At 40.6% G+C, this 17769-nt stretch overlaps 1 protein-coding gene across 5 annotated transcripts in view; it reads left to right on the top strand.

Moving 5' to 3' along the window:
• Positions 1 to 17769, top strand: part of LOC134883195 (neurexophilin-4) — a 103515-nt gene that overhangs the window by 48783 nt on the left and 36963 nt on the right. For 2 of the 5 annotated variants that reach the window (XM_063911453.1, XM_063911452.1), the window contains exon 1: positions 16788 to 17196. The exons of 2 other annotated variants lie outside the window; for them this stretch is intronic. In XM_063911453.1, coding sequence (XP_063767523.1) covers positions 17143 to 17196 — 54 coding nt within the window. In that variant the 5' untranslated portion in view covers positions 16788 to 17142. Of the gene's footprint in view, positions 1 to 14932; positions 15035 to 16787; positions 17197 to 17769 lie in introns of those variants that run through there. One more of the 5 variants, XM_063911454.1, reaches the window with a different exon arrangement.

The following is a 17769-nucleotide window of genomic DNA, read 5'->3' as shown; positions in this document are numbered from 1 at the left end:
ACTACACAGGGTTTGACCGCACTAAGGGAGGTTTAGAGGTAGAATAGTCCAACCCACTGCTCAGGGCTGGACTCCATGCAAGCTGCACAGAGATGATGTAATATTGTGTTGGAGCAGCGCTGGTGTGAAGAAATGCAAAGGCTTCTCCCAATGTATACTGGGAAAAAGACAATATTAAAGGATAGATAGTATTTTTTTTCAAGTCTACCTTAAGGCACAATATTGTTCTGGTGTGGTTTGTAAACACATCTTTCAAAGTTGTCCCCTGCTCAATGAGGGTAGGGGGTAAAGCCAACCCTGAGAGTTAAAAGTGTTGGAACCAGCTATGCCTTAAATACTGATTTTGTACTAAAAACAGTTAAAAAAACGGCCCCTCATCTGAGCCATTTAAATGTACTTGGTATCCAACAAGTCTTCCATGATAAGCAAGGGAAATAAGAAGCTGTTCTTGTCCTGGATCGATCACAGTTTGGGTTAAAACTAGAAACTAATAAGGTTTAGGGGACCTTTGTCATAATAACAGTAGGAGAAAGTTATTACTGAACGACATTTCTACTGCTACTGTCATACTTTTTGGGAGGGAAGTTAAATCCCCTTATCCCTTATAATAGCTTGAGTTAGAAAGGAATGCTTTTTTTACTCCGTGTGTGTGCGGGGTAAAGAGGGAGACAACTGCGGTGTCACAATGTGGCATCAGACGATGAACTCGTCTTTATCGCGAGTCTTTCGCCTCACTCCTCTAGTGTTCCTCTCCTCTTTTCTCCTACCACCAAGTTCTCATGACCAGGGGGCCCTGAGCAATTTGCTATCAAACATGCGCCTCTCAATGGACCCAGTTGGTCGAACAAACCAGAGATTAAAAGTAATCGAAAGGAAAAAAATGTTAAAACAACAGAACCTAAGAGCAAAAATGTAACAGAGACTTGCTGAGATGGATGTGAACGTGCACAGCCATATAGAGAACACATGCATGCAGTCACACACACACACACACACACACACACACACACACACACACACACACACACACACACACACACACACACACACACACACACACACCGCACTGTGTTATATGATCCAGAAAGAGCAGGGTAATGGAATAGCCCTGGGGGTGTGAGAGGATTGTGTCTTCTCCCTAGCTACAACTCTCCAGTGTCCGCCACCTTACAATCCCTCAGACCACTCCACTGAAACCTTCAGCCAAGCTCTAAAACGCTCATTAAAGCTGTGTTGCTACAAAAAAAAACTTAATTTGTTTTTAAAAAAAAGCTATTTATTTAATCTGTATCTATGGAGTGGCTGCTCAGTTAACCAATATCTTCCCGGTTATACATTTAGATAAAATGATACATTGTTGGATGGTTATCGAAAGAATCCCGCATTGCAAATCCAAGAGGAGAGAGGAGATCAGACCAGCCTTGCTTTAACCTGGCGGCTATTGCAGAATATATCCTGCTCCATAGATCCAATTCCTTTGGTGGCGACTAGCTCAAGATGACATGAAATTAGCCCACCTTAATTAGTGCCACCATTAGTGGCTCATTAAACAGGTGTGCCATCCCTACATCAGAGACCACTTGAAAATGTCACAATATATACACACAGATCAGCTCTGTGATCAGACCCCCTGCCCCTCTGTTTTACTGCATCTCTTCCTTTCTCTCTTCCCCTAATAGAAACAAATAGAAAACAGCCACATTATAGTTGTCAATAAATGTCTCTCTATAAATTGTATCAAAAAGATCAACCTGCTGTAAGGTGGGAGGTTTTGGATTATCCCCTCAGACTTTTTCAGACCACCGTACCCAGGTATTTTGCTTAACGACATACAGTATATGCTATTTCTACACTGGCTAGATTAAATTAAATGTGAAGGAGATGTCTCTAAATACCTTAAAGTGACATTTTGTATTTGCTGCCACATTTTAAAATCAGAATCAAAAATCCTTTGAGTCCACAACGAGGACATTTACATTGTTACAGCAAAAGTGGCATAGCGGGTATAAAAAAAAGGCATGCAATAACACAGAGTAAGCTAGCATTATTGTATAGAAGAAAAGCACACATTAGTCATACTAGAATACAAATACAGACTACCAAGTAGACATCCATGGCTAAAAATGATGAGCAGCAACTTCAGAACTGAGTGACATATGTTATGTAAGGTGTTGAGAAAAATAAAACATGTTGGGACATTAAAACTGAGCTGTAATAGATTCACTTTATTTCGAATTGAGTACTTTTATGTACCTGATTTGCTGTGGTGGTATTGTTGTGGTTATACAAGACCGATGTTTGAGTTTATCTCTTTATCCCAACATCAAATACAACATCTCAGTCCCAGGCCAACAGCATTAACAGCATCCCACCAAGTCCAAGTTTTCTTGTTTAGAGAGAACACAAGTACAAATATCCCAAATATTTCCTCAGCACACAAGGTAAAAATACAGGCAAAGAGAAATCCATCCTTCTGGGATGACTGAGGTTTCCGTTAAAGGTGATGGTAGCAGACTTCTCTTTTATTAACGGATAGTAGAAATTCAATGCACAAAGTATTTAATTCAACAGTTGGATTATAGTAAATCAAAGATTATTATATTATGTAATGCAGGCAATAAAAGAGTCTGTTAGGTCTAATTTAAATGTCTGATGAATAAGTTAGATTTCATATGACATTTCAGCAAATCAATGTTCTTTAAAGGACAATATTATAAATAACCGTGTTTTCCAAGTTTCCATATCGCTTGTAAAATAGGCTTCACAAATGTAAATATACTATAGTTATTCACCGCATAATTAACACTGGGAACTGTGTACATTCATAAACCATTTTAAGTTATGTTTATATTGTGTAGCTGGAATTAATGTATTCTGAGGTCAAACCTGGGCGGACTGTAGGCTAGACTAGCGAACTGCAGAACATGTATTAGCAAACATTAAAGACGAAAGTTAATAATGTCAAACCTTCATTTAGGTGTAATCATTTTGTGTTATTAGCCACTCTAAAAAAATAATATTAATGTGAGTCTGTGTTTCAGAGTGAGTGTCACCCTGACTTATAAGTACCAGTCACAGTGAGTTTTTCCACGGACAAGCTTTTATTTGGAAATGTATTACCGTCAGGCATTTTCATGAGCATGTGCTTAGTTCTGACAGTTTCACATGAATGGTGTTGAGATACTCTACACTGTCAAACAGAAGCCCGGCTGCATTAACACATTTCATCCCAAAAATTGTTAATGGTCACCCCCTTAGCACTTCACGAAACAAGCTCACACATCTCATGAAGTTGATGCCACAGATTTAATAGCCAGCTCTCCCTTGTGTTTATAACACAACTTTAAATACGAGACTTTTGTGTCAAAGAAACAAAGTAATCACTATTAAACTACCATACTAGCTTTAAAAAACAGTTAGCTATAGGCTACCTGTACTAATTAGCGAACTCTGTACCTCACTTTCTGTGAGTGCACCTCTCTTGTTAGTGTTCTGTTCCTGAGAGTCTTAGAGAGGTGCCATGAGCACAAGGAACATATTGGTGTGCTTTATGTGGAAACTCGTTTCTCTATTCTCACATATTTTTACTTTTCTTAAATCTAACAACACGTTTGTCGACTCTCACATCTTCATCAATCTCTTCTGGCACCTTTTTCTCTTTCTCTGTCTTACACTTCTGGGCCCTTCCCTTTCTGAATTTTCCGGTAATTCACATCAGAGGGTCTCAGTTCAAGGGAATTATAATGACATTGGGGGTTAACAGTTTTCTTCAATCCGCCAAAAGAATATTAAGATTGAATTTACCCTAAAATGTAAAGAATAAAGTGGCCAAAGAGTAGTTCATAATTTACAGCTTTAGTAAAAAGCTGCATTGTTTGTAACATAACTCTTCTGTCAAACAACAGCTCTGACGTGCTGTGTGCCTTTCTAACACAACAGCATTTGCCACTCCCAAACATTGTGTCTTGCTTATTTAACAAGTGTAGAGATAGAACATGTTTATACCAGGCAGCTAGCTTAAGGTTTGGTCCTTCAACAACGATCTTTGCTCCAACATTAGTTTATATGTTTGCAAGCTTCCTTGTTTATGTCTACCTTTTAATCAAGTTGGATGTTGTGTGTTCTACATTAAGTAAATGATTAGGAAATGTTACCTTTCTCTAAAGCTATAAAAAGGTAAAGTCTCTTACGGAAGGGCGGTCTCACAGTTATTGAATCTACCAGATGATAATAATAATAATAATAATAATAATAATAATAATAATAATAATAATAATTTGAATTTCTTTAGCGTCTTTCTAGGTACCTAAGGCCGCTTTCCATTTTGTGAGGACAGACAGAAAACAAATAGACAAACAAAAAACTAGGGCAAATAAAATAATAGAAAAATAAAGTAAAATACAATAGAAAACAAAAATGGCAGTTGTGGTAGAAGAACGGGGGACTAAAATGAGTGATTGATCAAAGGCTATGGTGAAGAGGTGAGTTTTTAATGCAGATTTGAAGATGTCCTGGGAGGCAGCATTGCGGATCTCTGCAGGAAGAGTGTTCCAGAGGGTGCGGGCCGCAACACTGAACGCCCTGTCACCAACGGTTCAGAGGCGAGTGTGGGGAATAGAGAGAAGGCCCGTGTCCAAGGACTGCAGACTCCGAGTAGGGGTGTAGGTGTATAGGGATGGAGGGGGTCTGATAGGTACTGTGGAGCGAGGCCATGGAGAGACTTGTAGGTGAGGATGAGGGTTTCCATTCAATGGAGATCTCTATTTCCAACCATACCTTCTTAAATGAAATACTATTCCTCAGCAATGTGATTCTGCATGGGACAGAATGTGACACAGATTGACAGTAAGGATGACGAACACCCTTTTTTTTAACGGCTGTTTATTACCATTATTTACTCATGTAACATACCTCCTACTGAACATTTGCGCAGAATGCTGCTCCTGAAAATCCTTAATGCAGAACAGTGACATATAAAGTTCACAAAAAGTTGCTGCAGTTTTCTTTACTCTCATTTGAAACTGCATTAAAGCTCCCGACTTTGTTTCTCCTCCATTATCTCCATCTCTTACCATCTTCCAGCAGTAAATATGCAAACTGTATATGCCTCCTAATGCATTTTAGCCTGCTCTCTTCACTTCTCCTCATCCTGTCATTTTGATCCCTCTTAAACGTGTCAGACTCTGGATCGGCTCCCCAGGGAAAACCACTACCGCCAATCTGAAAACTGAGCATCATGCCTGAATAGCAGGTGATGTGGACGGAGGGAGGAGAGGGCAACACGAGAGGGGGAAGCGGCTCAAGTGAGGGAGGGTGAGAGAACACCTTGACATACCATAACTTTGGAAATATGATTGCTGGCAGATGATTGTTTTAAAGGGAATGCCTCTTAATAAGCTCCCAGGGTGCTAAGTAAAGGGGAACCCGGCTCTGCGCTGATGGGAAGGCACCAAGGAGCTCATTAGGAGCCACAGCTAACCTGCCGTCTCCTGCCCTAACCTGCTCCATCCACATCTCTCACGCAAGGATAGGACCTGAGCCTTGCATTCAACTTTGGAGCATGCATGCTAATGAACCTTGTGCATGCTGCTGGGAAGGGTTTGGGTTGTTGGTAGGTTGGTGGTGTCTCTGTGTGTGATTGCTTACTGTGTAGCGAAGCCATATTGTTTGTTGTGAGCGCCAAACGCATTAACATTGTGAGTGAGCATCCATCTCAGATCCATCATCATAAATTCATGGTTTACAGCTTCATGGTAACTGGAAACTATGCACACTGTTTCAGGTGGACTATAGCCATCAGCTGTAAAACATTAAAAAAGGTATTTATTTCATAGCTGCTGATTTCCCTTTTTCTTTCTTCAGTCTTTCTGTATGCTGTACAGTTCAAGGTGTAACATATGTCTTCTCCAGTCACAGAACCACTCTTGGATTACAAACACATTTAATTGCTTGTGCTGTATGATGTAAAGGTTTCAAAGCCTTTGATATAAATAGCAAAGAGAAAAACACTGGAACATCGTTAGATGTGTTTTGAAATGTGCAGTGGGTTTATTTTTTCAACAACAATGCAACAGGCAGCTAAGGGCCTTCAGTTCAGAGGTTGATATCACATGGACCTTACTATGTCATTCAGAGGTCACAGCTGCTATTTGAAGCTGTTGATTAGTCCTAGAAGAAAGTTATCAACTATTGCTTCAAGAACTCACTTTAGTTCTTATAGTTATTGGTGATTGGGTAGTCTATAATCCATATAAATGTTGGTTATGATTAACAATATTTGTTATGTTAATTTTTTTAACTTCTAAATAAACAACAACAAAAAGAATTAGCCAGACATGTAATTTGTAGAAACAGAAAATCATGTTTTCATTCTTACATAAAGCTCCAGCCAGGTCTTTGGCTAAGTAAAGAAGATATGTCTCTCCTTCACAAAAATCCTCTGGAAGCTAAAACAGCATAACTATCAGGAAAACAAACATGTAGAAAAGGCTTTAAGCAAACAACTTTACAGCACAATAATCATGTTGTGAAACTAGAGGCATAATCATGTTGGTTTTGATCGCTGTGCATTTAAAAGGACAGCTACATGGTACATTTAATGTAAATTATACAGTGTAGTTCAGTGTATGAATGTGAATCTTTGAAACCTGTGGCATCAGTTTAACCACACGTAAGGGAACTTAAATGCCCTAAAGTCTGCAGTCTATAAGTAGTAGATTTAGATTGTGGGGCAAAAAAATATAATCCAATCTCTTTCCTCCCTGTTTAAAGAGTAATAATGAGCGCCAGGCTGCAACCTAGACCTGCTCCTAGGTGGCAGCCTAGAGGACATTCACACTAATCAGACCGGTGTGAAGGTATTAGCCTTGCCTGTCTGCTTCGACCGCCTCATTAAACACCTCAACTGGTGTGTGCCACCAACCAGAACTTTACCTGAAGTCCCTCAACCTGACCCTCTCCTTTATGATGTCCCTGATGTCATTGGCTCCCTGGGCAATATTCACAACTCTCGAGTCCCAAGAAATTGGTGTCAAGAATGTACAGATACATTGTGTCCTTCTACAAAGTGTCCTTGTGCAGTGCTATATACAGTATTCAAGTTCTGCGCTATTGTCTTTTGTTTTAAAATAGGCCTTTTTATTTATTTAACAAGCAATATCTTCATAAATCTAAATGCTGCCTAGTTTAAATCCAAATGTCTAATGGCGTGTTCAGACTAGATGACGTCAGCCTGAGAATAGGCAGACTTGTGTGACGCATCCGTGAAAATGATTACAGGCCAGAGAAAAAGGCTAGCGTGTTAGAAAATGCTTTCCTGATTATGACATATACCACTTCATGTTTCCTGGTGTTGAGCAATAGGAACACAAAGTATTCCTCTGTGCAGAACCTGTAAACATGGTGGAAGAGGGATGAGGATGCTGATGCTGTTGAATGAAAAATATGAACCAGAAGACAGTTCACTGTCCCTTTTCTTTCTTTTACAATAGAGCAAGCAAAATGGCAAACATGCTCCTGTACAAGGCAAACAAAGGGGGAACTTTCCACCTTTTATAAAATGGTAGGAGGAACAGGAAGAAATGCAATCCTTGCCCCCCATCCCTCCCCTTGTGGCTGCTGTGGTTATCTGAGTATTTGCTTTAACAGCACGGCGGATCAGGAGTTAAGTGGCTGGATTCATTTGTTGGAGTGCAGTGGGAGTGCTCAGAGTGAGGAGTGCCACAGAGAGAGGAGGAGGGGGAATCAGTGTTAAAGGATAAAGAGAAAGGCAAGCCGTGGGAGGTGAGAGGTAGATAAGCCAGGAGAGAAAAGAGACAGACGGACGGAAAAGAGCAGGAGCAACACAGGTAGTGAGAGGACGAGAGAGGGGGGAGGAGAGGCTTCAGTTCCCGGCGATCGCAGACAGGCACTCTTCCCCAGAGACTTCTTATCTACAGGGGGCATCTTTGACTTGATAATCCTGCTCCTCGTCACTTTTACCACCATGAACCCCCCCCCCCCCCCCCCCAAAACACACACACACACACACACACACACACACACACACACACCACCTCTGCACCCCTGCCCAGGGGAGTGAAGAGCTACCTGTCACTGTGCCTATACCTCCAGGCAGCTTGTGGGGCAGGGGGGTGGGGGGTTGTCACTGTGCCCAACTTAGAAGTCACCTTTCGGGGATATGAATCTTAATAAGGTGGGGATGAGGGAGAGGGGGGGCTAGAGGAGCGGGGAGCAGATGCATGCTGCTGCTGTTACAGTTTGTGTGTGTGCTTAAGTGTGTGCACGTGTCTGGCTATGTGTGTGTTTCTTTGCATGTGTGTAGGTGTGTGTGTGTGACAGATGGGGAGTTCCAGAGTGCTGACAGGCCCTCTATGCTTCCTGGGTGCCAGATTATTTTTGGTAATTTATAACCATTGTTGCTTAAAGGATCTTTTATCTTCAGCGGTATAACAGCACTCCAGCAGAAGCCATGCAACTGGCTCCAGTAAGACTGCCTCTCCGGTTATTTGTGTTTTTATGCTTTCTCTGTTTTTTTGCATTTTTTGTGGGGCTGTATTTGTATGCGGTACAGCACTGAGGGTAGAGGTGCTCTCACTCAAAGATATCAGTCTTTCTGAGAAGATGTGCAGATAAACAGACAGGCAGATGTACTATTCTGTTTGTGAACCCAGAATGTAAAGGCCAAATAACATAACCGCTTGAATTTATGAAAAATGACTCTGATTGTGATCACTGTTGCTTATTGTATGGTAAGTATCGCTCGCTCATTCTTCCACTGCTTGTGTTACAAACTATGTCCACTCATATTGAGCACAGAACCTATTAGTCTAATATTAATGCTTGATTCTTCTCTCACTGAATTGTGATGTTTGTCATATGATGTGATCTGGCCACTTTAAAGTTCTGCCTGATAATAATAACTACTTTCCGTGATGTTGGCTTAAAAAACTCAGATTAGAATTTAGATACTTAGATATTTAATAGGTATGTCACTGTAAAGGAATTGACATAGATCAAGTGATTGCTTGGCTCTTGCCTGCCATTCTTTATTACATTAGTGTTTCGTCTTTGATTGATGCGGTTTTCTTGGGGAGCTTGTTTAGTTGCAGCGCGGTCTGCAGCAGTGAAACAGAGCACAGGAGACCATTTATAGTCAACGAGACTTGTTATCCTGCTTGCTTTACGTTCTGGTAAATAGACATTTTAACTGTAATACCATTCCCTCCTGTTATAGCAAGAAAGAAGGAGCGCAGCAAACAGCTGTTTTTTCCCCCCTGCAGTGGCCTTATGTTGTTATCTAGTCATTCTGATCGCCAAAATACTGTCCCTCAAATTTTGAAATACAACTGAGTAGGATGAAGAAGACAAAAGATGTCAGCATCATATAAAGGCATTATTTTGCACAGAAATTGCTTTTTGTTTCTACTTATTTTGCAGCAACAGACACTCTTAGTCACTGTGTCACTGAGTCAATTTTTTATATTTCGCAAAAACCCAACATGCACCTGAAATAGTACAACTCAAATACATGATCTGGAGAAACGGGAGTGGATCGTCGAGTCAGACGGGGGAATGAGATTATGTTTGATCAAAGTGGCTTTTAAATGTATCTATTGATGATGTTTTGTCTACAGCCTCAGTGTGACATGATGGATTATGTGCATGTTGTCAGATGAGTTTGATGTTATATATCATCTGATGCATTTGGACACATCAGCGATGTAACCTGAGGTCACACAATGCTTAAGGTCTTTCAGCATTAAACAAACTCAGCCATGCCTCCAGGCCAGAATCGATCAGTACCAGCTTCTGTCAGAGTCTGATCTGTGGGCCTCCAATCAGTCTTCATTATTCATGGCCATCCCAAGGTTTTTTATAGAACCCATGTTGGTTTCAGTGAGTACAGTAAGTAAATAATCTAAGGGGGATTCCAAAAAACAAATTCAGCTACTGACCGTTCTATCTTATCAGAGCGGCATAAAGAAAATTGCATAAGATGATACAATTTTCAAAACATGTAGTCACAGATATCTCTCACTAAGGAATATTTAAAAGCTAGGGTAGGCAATTTATTTTAGAAGCATTATTTGTAACTTTTTAGGGGGGCTTGGCTTTGGAGGCATGCCTAAATGAAGGCTAGGATTTCTTAGTTTTGGATACATTTAAAATCTAGTTTACTGTTGCTGGTTTGTCCAAAGTAGCTTACCCCAGCTTTAGGAAGACTGAATGCCACATTGAGACCAACTTTGGCTCTGTGTAAAGAAGGGCAGCCTTCTCATTCATTTCACTTACCAGTCCTGTGTGCCGAGCGGGAGTGCCAATGTAAGGGGGTACAGCGAAGAAACGCATCCTTTTTTAAATTTGGAACGCGACTCAACAAAACTTTATCTGACATTGCTTTGCTAGAAAGGTGTGTTTACATTGTTCTCCTTCAGTATGCTTAACTAAAGATTAATTGAGCATTCTAAAGTCCTGCCTCAGAGAATAAAGTAAGTAGAGCTTATTAAAACTGTCAGTAATGCAGTTCTACTTGAGAATCAGTGTTTCCCCAGTGGAAGCAGGCTGGAGCAGCTACAGGCTAAAAGCTAATGTATGCCTAGCATGTTTCTGATAACTTTAGATCCAAAACATAAAATTGCGTATTTATCTGACCAACAGACAGACATTGGCTGGATTCACTTGAGTCACGATGATAGGATGGTCACAAATCTCAATTGAGACAATTATCATTCTCTTGCATCGGACCAACTTCACAAAGAGCCTTCCACATGGTGACAATGTCAAAATAATTCCAGACGCATATTATGTCCTGTCCTGTTCTGACAGACAGACGTAATCAAATCCAATTATACCACTTCTCCCTTTGCTCCCTATTAGTGCTCATCTCCCATTCTCCTCTCAAATTCCCTTCCTGCAACAAAACATTTGAATGACAATGGCATAGTCCTAACACCCGCAACAGGCACGGCGCTCATGCTCTTCTCCTGTGCCTCTCTCGCCCTGCCTTCTTTCCACACATTCTCTTTCTGAAATCGATAGAAAGGAAAACAAAATGACAGGGTTTCATATCACTGCTGTGATACCCTGAGACTACAGAGGGAAATGACTATTTCCACACACAAAAGGCTCCATTACTGCCAGGTGACCCCTTGTCATTGTGTTCCTTAACCCCTGAGTTAGACAACCCAGAATCGCAGCTTCAGTGTATGTGTTAGCACCCCTCTCTCTATCTCTATCGCTGTCTTTCTATCTCTCTCCTTCTATCTCTTTCTGTGTGCCAGAGCTCCGCATGCAATAGCAAGGAATCTGTCATTCATACGACTCTTTTTTTTCTCATTCAAAGGCATGGCTCATTATATTTTTCATTTTTCAAGGCATGCTTGCAATTACATATCATCATCCAAATATTTCACCTTTTGAGACAACAAAAGGCTATACTCAATTAGGGTGGCAATTGGAATGGTTTCCAACTCTGCAATTCTGTCTTATGCTGCGTTAGGATTTTAGTGTATAGACTGTCTTAATGTTGTGTATGTCAACATATTAACAATTGCATTCTACCGCAACACATTTTTATGAGCAGATTGGATCGCTTTTAGATATAAAAAAAAAAGCTTGAATGCAATAAAAAATCATTAAAGACAGAATGAAACCAATTGTCCAAAACACATAAGATCTGCTTTGAGGTGCATTCTGCCAAGATGAATAAAAGATGAAAATGTGCCTTTCTCTTTAAGAAATCGTTACTACTCCCAAATACAACTACATTTGTACGCCTCTGGAAATAGACAAGGTCTGTCCCCTTAATAAGGCACTGAAAAGGCGCTAATATTAGACACTGATATTAGCCATTGTTCTTCTGATTTCATTACAGCATCAGGGAAAAGGCGCATTCACTGATTTCAACACATGCGATCATCCAGAAGCAAGTGTGTTTATCTCCTGTCAAATCACCCGGGGTATTTATACATATAAGTGAGTGGGCAGCGTGAGTAAAAGCTCTTGTCTCAATCATAGACCATAGATGGGTGCCATTTTCATGTCTTAGGTAAAGAATAGATACTAAAGAAGCTAACTTTACTAACATGGTCCAGTGCCATCCTACCACTTTCCGCCTACCCTTGATTGTCAGGATTCTTTTTTACAAACATCTTGATTTTATTCAGATATGAATCAAGAGAAGTATGTTATTAAATCACAATATACAATCCCCCCTCAAACTCATGTTGAGACGAGCCCATTGACTGTAGTGTTAACCTTCCTGTCTGCGTCATCTAAATGCTTCTGTCCTTGTCCCCGTTATACGCGTCTGCTCTTAAAATGTGTCTTTTATTTTTGCCCTGCTTGTGATTTGTCTTGCTTTGTTGTTTTTATCAGTGTGAGTATTTCTCATTGAGAGGGGACCTTAGGTGTCCTGGAAGGCATCTCCAAAATAAAATGTATAATAATAGTATTGTACATGTCCCTAGTGTTGCAGTGATGATTGGTATAACATGAGTTATAATTGGAAACATTGACAGTATATTATTCAGTTCTTTGAATCCACAGAACCCCCCCCTTTCTTTTAATTCTTTGTCCCTCTTTCTGCTCCTCCTCCTGGTTTTTCCCACCATCTCTCCCATTCTTCCTCCCCAACTCCTTCCTATTATTCCTCATTTGCTGATTCTCCTGTTTCCACTTGCTGCTGCATCTTCCTCCATACTGGCATTGTTGTCCTCCTCATTCATCCATCTTTACCACCTCCAACTCCGCCTACATCTGCTTTTCTCTTAATCCAAAAGGCCATTAATAGTAAAGTGCTTTGATGCTGCTTAATGCTTGAATATGTGTAGACTTCTAGATGCACTTAGATTTGGCTGTAATTTATTATCTTCAATGATACATACTACTTTTCACTCAACATGAAGATGATAAACAGAAGCAGCCTTTAAGTGTGCAGTTTTGAAATTGATGAAAAGTTTTTTTCCTGACAGTTGGGGAGGAGGAAGAGGAATAATGATGTGAGGATGATATCTGTGAAAGTAGATGCACTCGGCTCTCGCTCAGAGCATGTTCATTCATTTACTATAACCATGCTGCGACCGAGTGACTCGAACAGGAGCATTGCTGCTAAGTGGAACAGAGAAGGGGAGCAGCTGGGCGAAATTCACCTGCCACTTCCAATGTGGATCAGAAATTGCATTTACACCAGCTACCCCTCTCCGACAGTGGTGGAAAAAATTTAGGGGGAAACAGGACGACAGAGTGTGCTGTGGCGATACAAATCAGAAACAGTAGATTGAATGGCGGGCAGTGATGGAAATGGGAAATGGTCACATTCTTTGAGACCTGCTGTGTTTGATGGACACGTTTTCATGGTCGACTGAAGATGAAGCAATGGGTGATACACGTTGATTTACAGCAGCTGCAAGATTGGTAGAAACCTAAAGAGAAACTTACTCTGAAGGACTTTGATGGCCCCTGTGAAGTAGCTAGGGAGAAATTAAGTCAGATTAGTTTTTCCATCTGAAAAAGGTCCCAATAAGTTTATCACAACTCAGTCAAAGTGTGTCTGTTTATGTGTTTATATTTTAAAGGAAATGTCACTCAATCAGAGTTCTGTACCATATCCAAGTTGTATGAAGGTGATCAGTAAGGTACTATAAATATATTACCCATAAAAGCGAAGGACTTTGACAACAGATCTAGAGTGTGTATCCTGTGTGGAGTTTAAACAATTAGTGTTTTAAGATTTTAAAAAATGTTGTTCAATTGCAGTTAGTAACTTTACAAATAAATAACTTTTCTTTATATTTTCACTAACTGGTAATCAGGTTCCTTGGCCTCCCAGCAGTGCTCCATATGGCATTTGCAAAATATCACCGCACAGGAAAGAAAACAACCAATCAGTGCAGAGGAGTCTCTAGTGTGTATTGCTGCTCGTGAACTCAGATTAATCTGTCAGGTTTTTCAGTGCTGTTCAAAAATAATCAACATTTTTGTTGCTGTATTGACTATTCTAACCATAAATATCCTCAGAAACATTTCACAGCGTTACCATGATGGCTAGCTCAAAGACTTTTTCATTTTACAAAATGGACTGAAATACATTTGTGTAAACATTTGAGGTGAGGTATAGGTAATGTGGCAGAGGAACATAAATGTTGTTCCTTTGGCAAGTACTCTAGGGGGTGTATGTATAAACACCATGAAACACTGGTAACGGCGACTAGCACTGGTTGGCTATCAAACGGACACTGTAGGTAAAATGACATATTTCGCCATCGAATGCTTGCAGATGCTTTTCATGTCATTTTCACTCCTTTTAAAGATAAATTCAATGAAAATATTATTTAATAATGTCAAGTACAATTGTCTGTCATCACAGTATGTTTTTCCTCAAAGCACATTTGTTGTTGAAAAATATCTGGAAATACAGCATAACTTTTTCTTTTTGGAATAATGATCTGGTATATTCTGAACTCTAACTCTCTTACCTTTAGAATCTTTTTTTTACTGAAGTTGATCATGCTCTCCTTATTACAACTACAACAATTGCTCCAAGATTGTTGCAAACTTATTTTGCTATCTAGTGTTATTACCGGCCCTTTTTGTTTCAGCAGTTTGATAATCCAGACTTTATTTAACAGTAATTAACGGAATTCATTCCTGAACTATTTTTAACTCTGTTGCCCCTTCATTCCCTCCCTTGTGAAAACACAGTGCCAAGTGTACAAGCCTTTCTAAGCACTGAAGTTTTTCCCTGCATGCAATGACACTTCGCCTCGCAGGGAGGCAGCGTTGTGTCATTCTCACACTGAGAGCCACAGACGGACTGCAAACAGCCTGCATTTCAAGGACTGATAACAGATTGCTAATATACAATATATAGAGGCACACATAACCACAAAGCAGCTCGTTTTACACTGACACTCCTCTCCATCTGTGACAGGGTCTCACAGAAAAGGCCCATCAACATGATGTGCACTTTGGCCAGCAGTCCCAGAGACGGGCCTCATCAGAGTAAGAATACAAGTGCAAGGACGTGCCACAGGTGAGCTACACACTCTGATATCAGATGAGGGAAGTGCTGCAATGTCTGTGGTTGACCATCTTTTGTTCATAGTGTTGTTTTCTTGAAGAAGACAGTGAAAAGTAGTAAAGCATTTGAAAAAAAAGGAATTGATTTACTAAACATGCTGTAAATATTTGGAAAACAGAGACATAAAAACGGATGAAAAACATTGAGACAGATGGGTAGATAAAGGTGTGTTGGAAAAAACAAGTAGACAGGTAGCTGGTCAGTCAGTCATTCAGACAGATAGTTATCCAGGAGGGACACACTGCATCATAGACAGAAAGTCGAGACATTATGCTTATACAGAGGAGACGTCTGCCAGTCACTCAGTCAGATATGTTTGACTGATTGACAGCATCATATTATTACGCCACACAGTCAGACACACTAACAATCCTGCAGACAGATATGCTTATCTCCACATGGATAAACTGAGACGGGCGCACCAACACTCACTGTGCATCCCAGATCAGTTCATTTTAAAGGTCCACAATCAGGCAGGCAGCAGCTGGGACTGGCCATCAGGGAGAGATGTGGGGCCACGCTGCCCCAATATATCCACGCAACATTAATATTTCAAAATTGTTTTTCTAGGATTTTATAGTCGGGCTAGCTTGTGAAGTTGGCCTCCATCACACACAGGCATGCAAATGAGGCAAAGTTCATGTCTTTGTGTGTGATAATGATTGTTTCCATGATTTACCTTGATTACAGGTTGATTCTCCAATCTGGTACAACTTTATTTCAGTTCGACAAGTATTTCATGACAGTTTTATCATTTCAAAAAGCTTGTATAGTTTTCAAGCTATAGTTGTCAACTATCTATCCATCTCTCTACTGTATCCATCCATCTCTACTGTACCTGTCTGTCTGTCTGTCTGTCTGTCTGTCTGTCTGTCTGTCTGTCTGTCTGTCTGTCTGTCTGTCTGTCTGTCTGTCTGTCTGTCTGTCTGTCTGTCTGTCTGTCTGTCTGCATACTATTTTGTTGGTTTGATTCCTATTAATAATTGCATTTATTATATAAAGCTAACAGTTTGTAAAAATTCAGGCAGAAACAATATTCATATTGTTTTGTTAAATTTGAGGTGGTTTATAAAAGGGGCTGCAACTACAAAACTTGTTTTTTTATTGATAGTATATCCATTTTTTTTACAAGATGTCGTAGATATTAATTGGAAAATCTTCACATAGATTGTATGTCTAGCCATCACAGAGCAGTTTGGCTCTTCGATAGGCAAATGGATGAAATAATGGTAAGCATGTTAAAGTCATATTTAAATCCAACTTCTTTCTTTGATTGCACACAAGCTTTAATGACTCTATGAAACAACTCATGACATCCTCTCTCTGTTGAATTACCTCGAATATAGTCAATATCCAAACATTGACAGGAAAACATGTTTACATGCTGTTTTGGTCACTGTGGTTAAGAATGAACGAGAGCTGCGGTGCGCCATGGCACGTGGAGAGAGAGAGAGAGAGAGAGAGAGAGAGAGAGAGAGAGAGAGAGAGAGAGAGAGAGAGAGAGAGAGAGAGAGAGAGAGAGAGAGAGAGAGAGAGAGAGAGAGAGAGAGAGAGAGAGAGACAGAGAGAGGAGAGAGAGAGAGAGAGGGAGAGAGAGAGAGAGAGACAGAGAGAGAGACAGAGACAGAGAGAGAGAGAGAGAGAGAGAGAGAGAGAGAGAGAGAGCATTCCTCTAAATCAACCAGTCAGTATCCTAAAAGCACAAGTAGCGCTGGCGATCTTCAATGAAATCCCCTCCTCGCCTACACCCTCCAAACTGACCTCGTCTCCGCGCAAACTTCCAGCAAACATCCAGCATGAGCGGAGGCACACATCATGGATGTGCCACATGAGGCGGACCAGACTAACTGAAGCCCCCGCTCAAAGTTTTGCCCCACAGAGACCACTGTGACACTGACTGAACAAACACTCAACTTTACTTCATCGGTGTTTCTGCTTTCCTGATACTTTTAACTTGTCGCTTGCCTGTTGGGATTGCTTGGATTCCGCGCTGTCTCTTATATATGTTCAGCCAGGGAGACGTGTAGTTTTTCGGGGTGGTCCGCTATAAGGAAGCTGACATGCAGGTTCTCGGTTGGACCATAGTTTTCCTGTGCCAGTGGATCCTACGGAAGGTGAGTTCACTATCCTCTTGAGACAAAAAATACTATAAATCCAACCACAGTAATGTGTGTTTGGAGATACACACCTGCCTTCTCATTTTGGATGTTAGTTCCCTGGAAATATTCCCTTTGCATATTGCAGTGATACCTGCAATAATGGTATTTATACGCTTTATTTATTGTTGATTGTTGAAGGTGCCGTACATGTATTTTCCCCTTGAACTTGATTTAAAGTTGTTAATTCTTCAAGGGAGCTGTTGAGTTTACAACCAAAACGCTATTTCATATTCGTAATTGTGTTTTGTTAGTTTGAATAAAAGGCTGTGCGACTTTTGCCCGATCAACAAACGCGCAGATTTCCGCTGGCTGAGCGTTTCCGCTATACTCCCAGTTAAGCAGCCCCCTTATCTATTTATCTAGTTGCGCTCTGAGCAACTTCCTCTAATTTTTCTTCAGAAGTTAAACATGCCCCTGGCTTGTTTTATTATCTCGGCATCGCTATGGCAGAGTTTTGAAAGCCTGGTTGCTGCAGCTGCTGATTATGTGTGGGTTAAATGCGTGCGTGAATGTGCGCGCACAGTCATG

This window comes from Eleginops maclovinus, chromosome 20 (assembly GCF_036324505.1).
Source record: "Eleginops maclovinus isolate JMC-PN-2008 ecotype Puerto Natales chromosome 20, JC_Emac_rtc_rv5, whole genome shotgun sequence".
In the NCBI taxonomy this organism is placed as follows: Eukaryota; Metazoa; Chordata; class Actinopteri; order Perciformes; family Eleginopidae; genus Eleginops; species Eleginops maclovinus.
The sequence above is the reverse complement of the archived record's forward strand: the minus strand, read 5'-3'. Positions and strand labels throughout refer to the sequence as shown.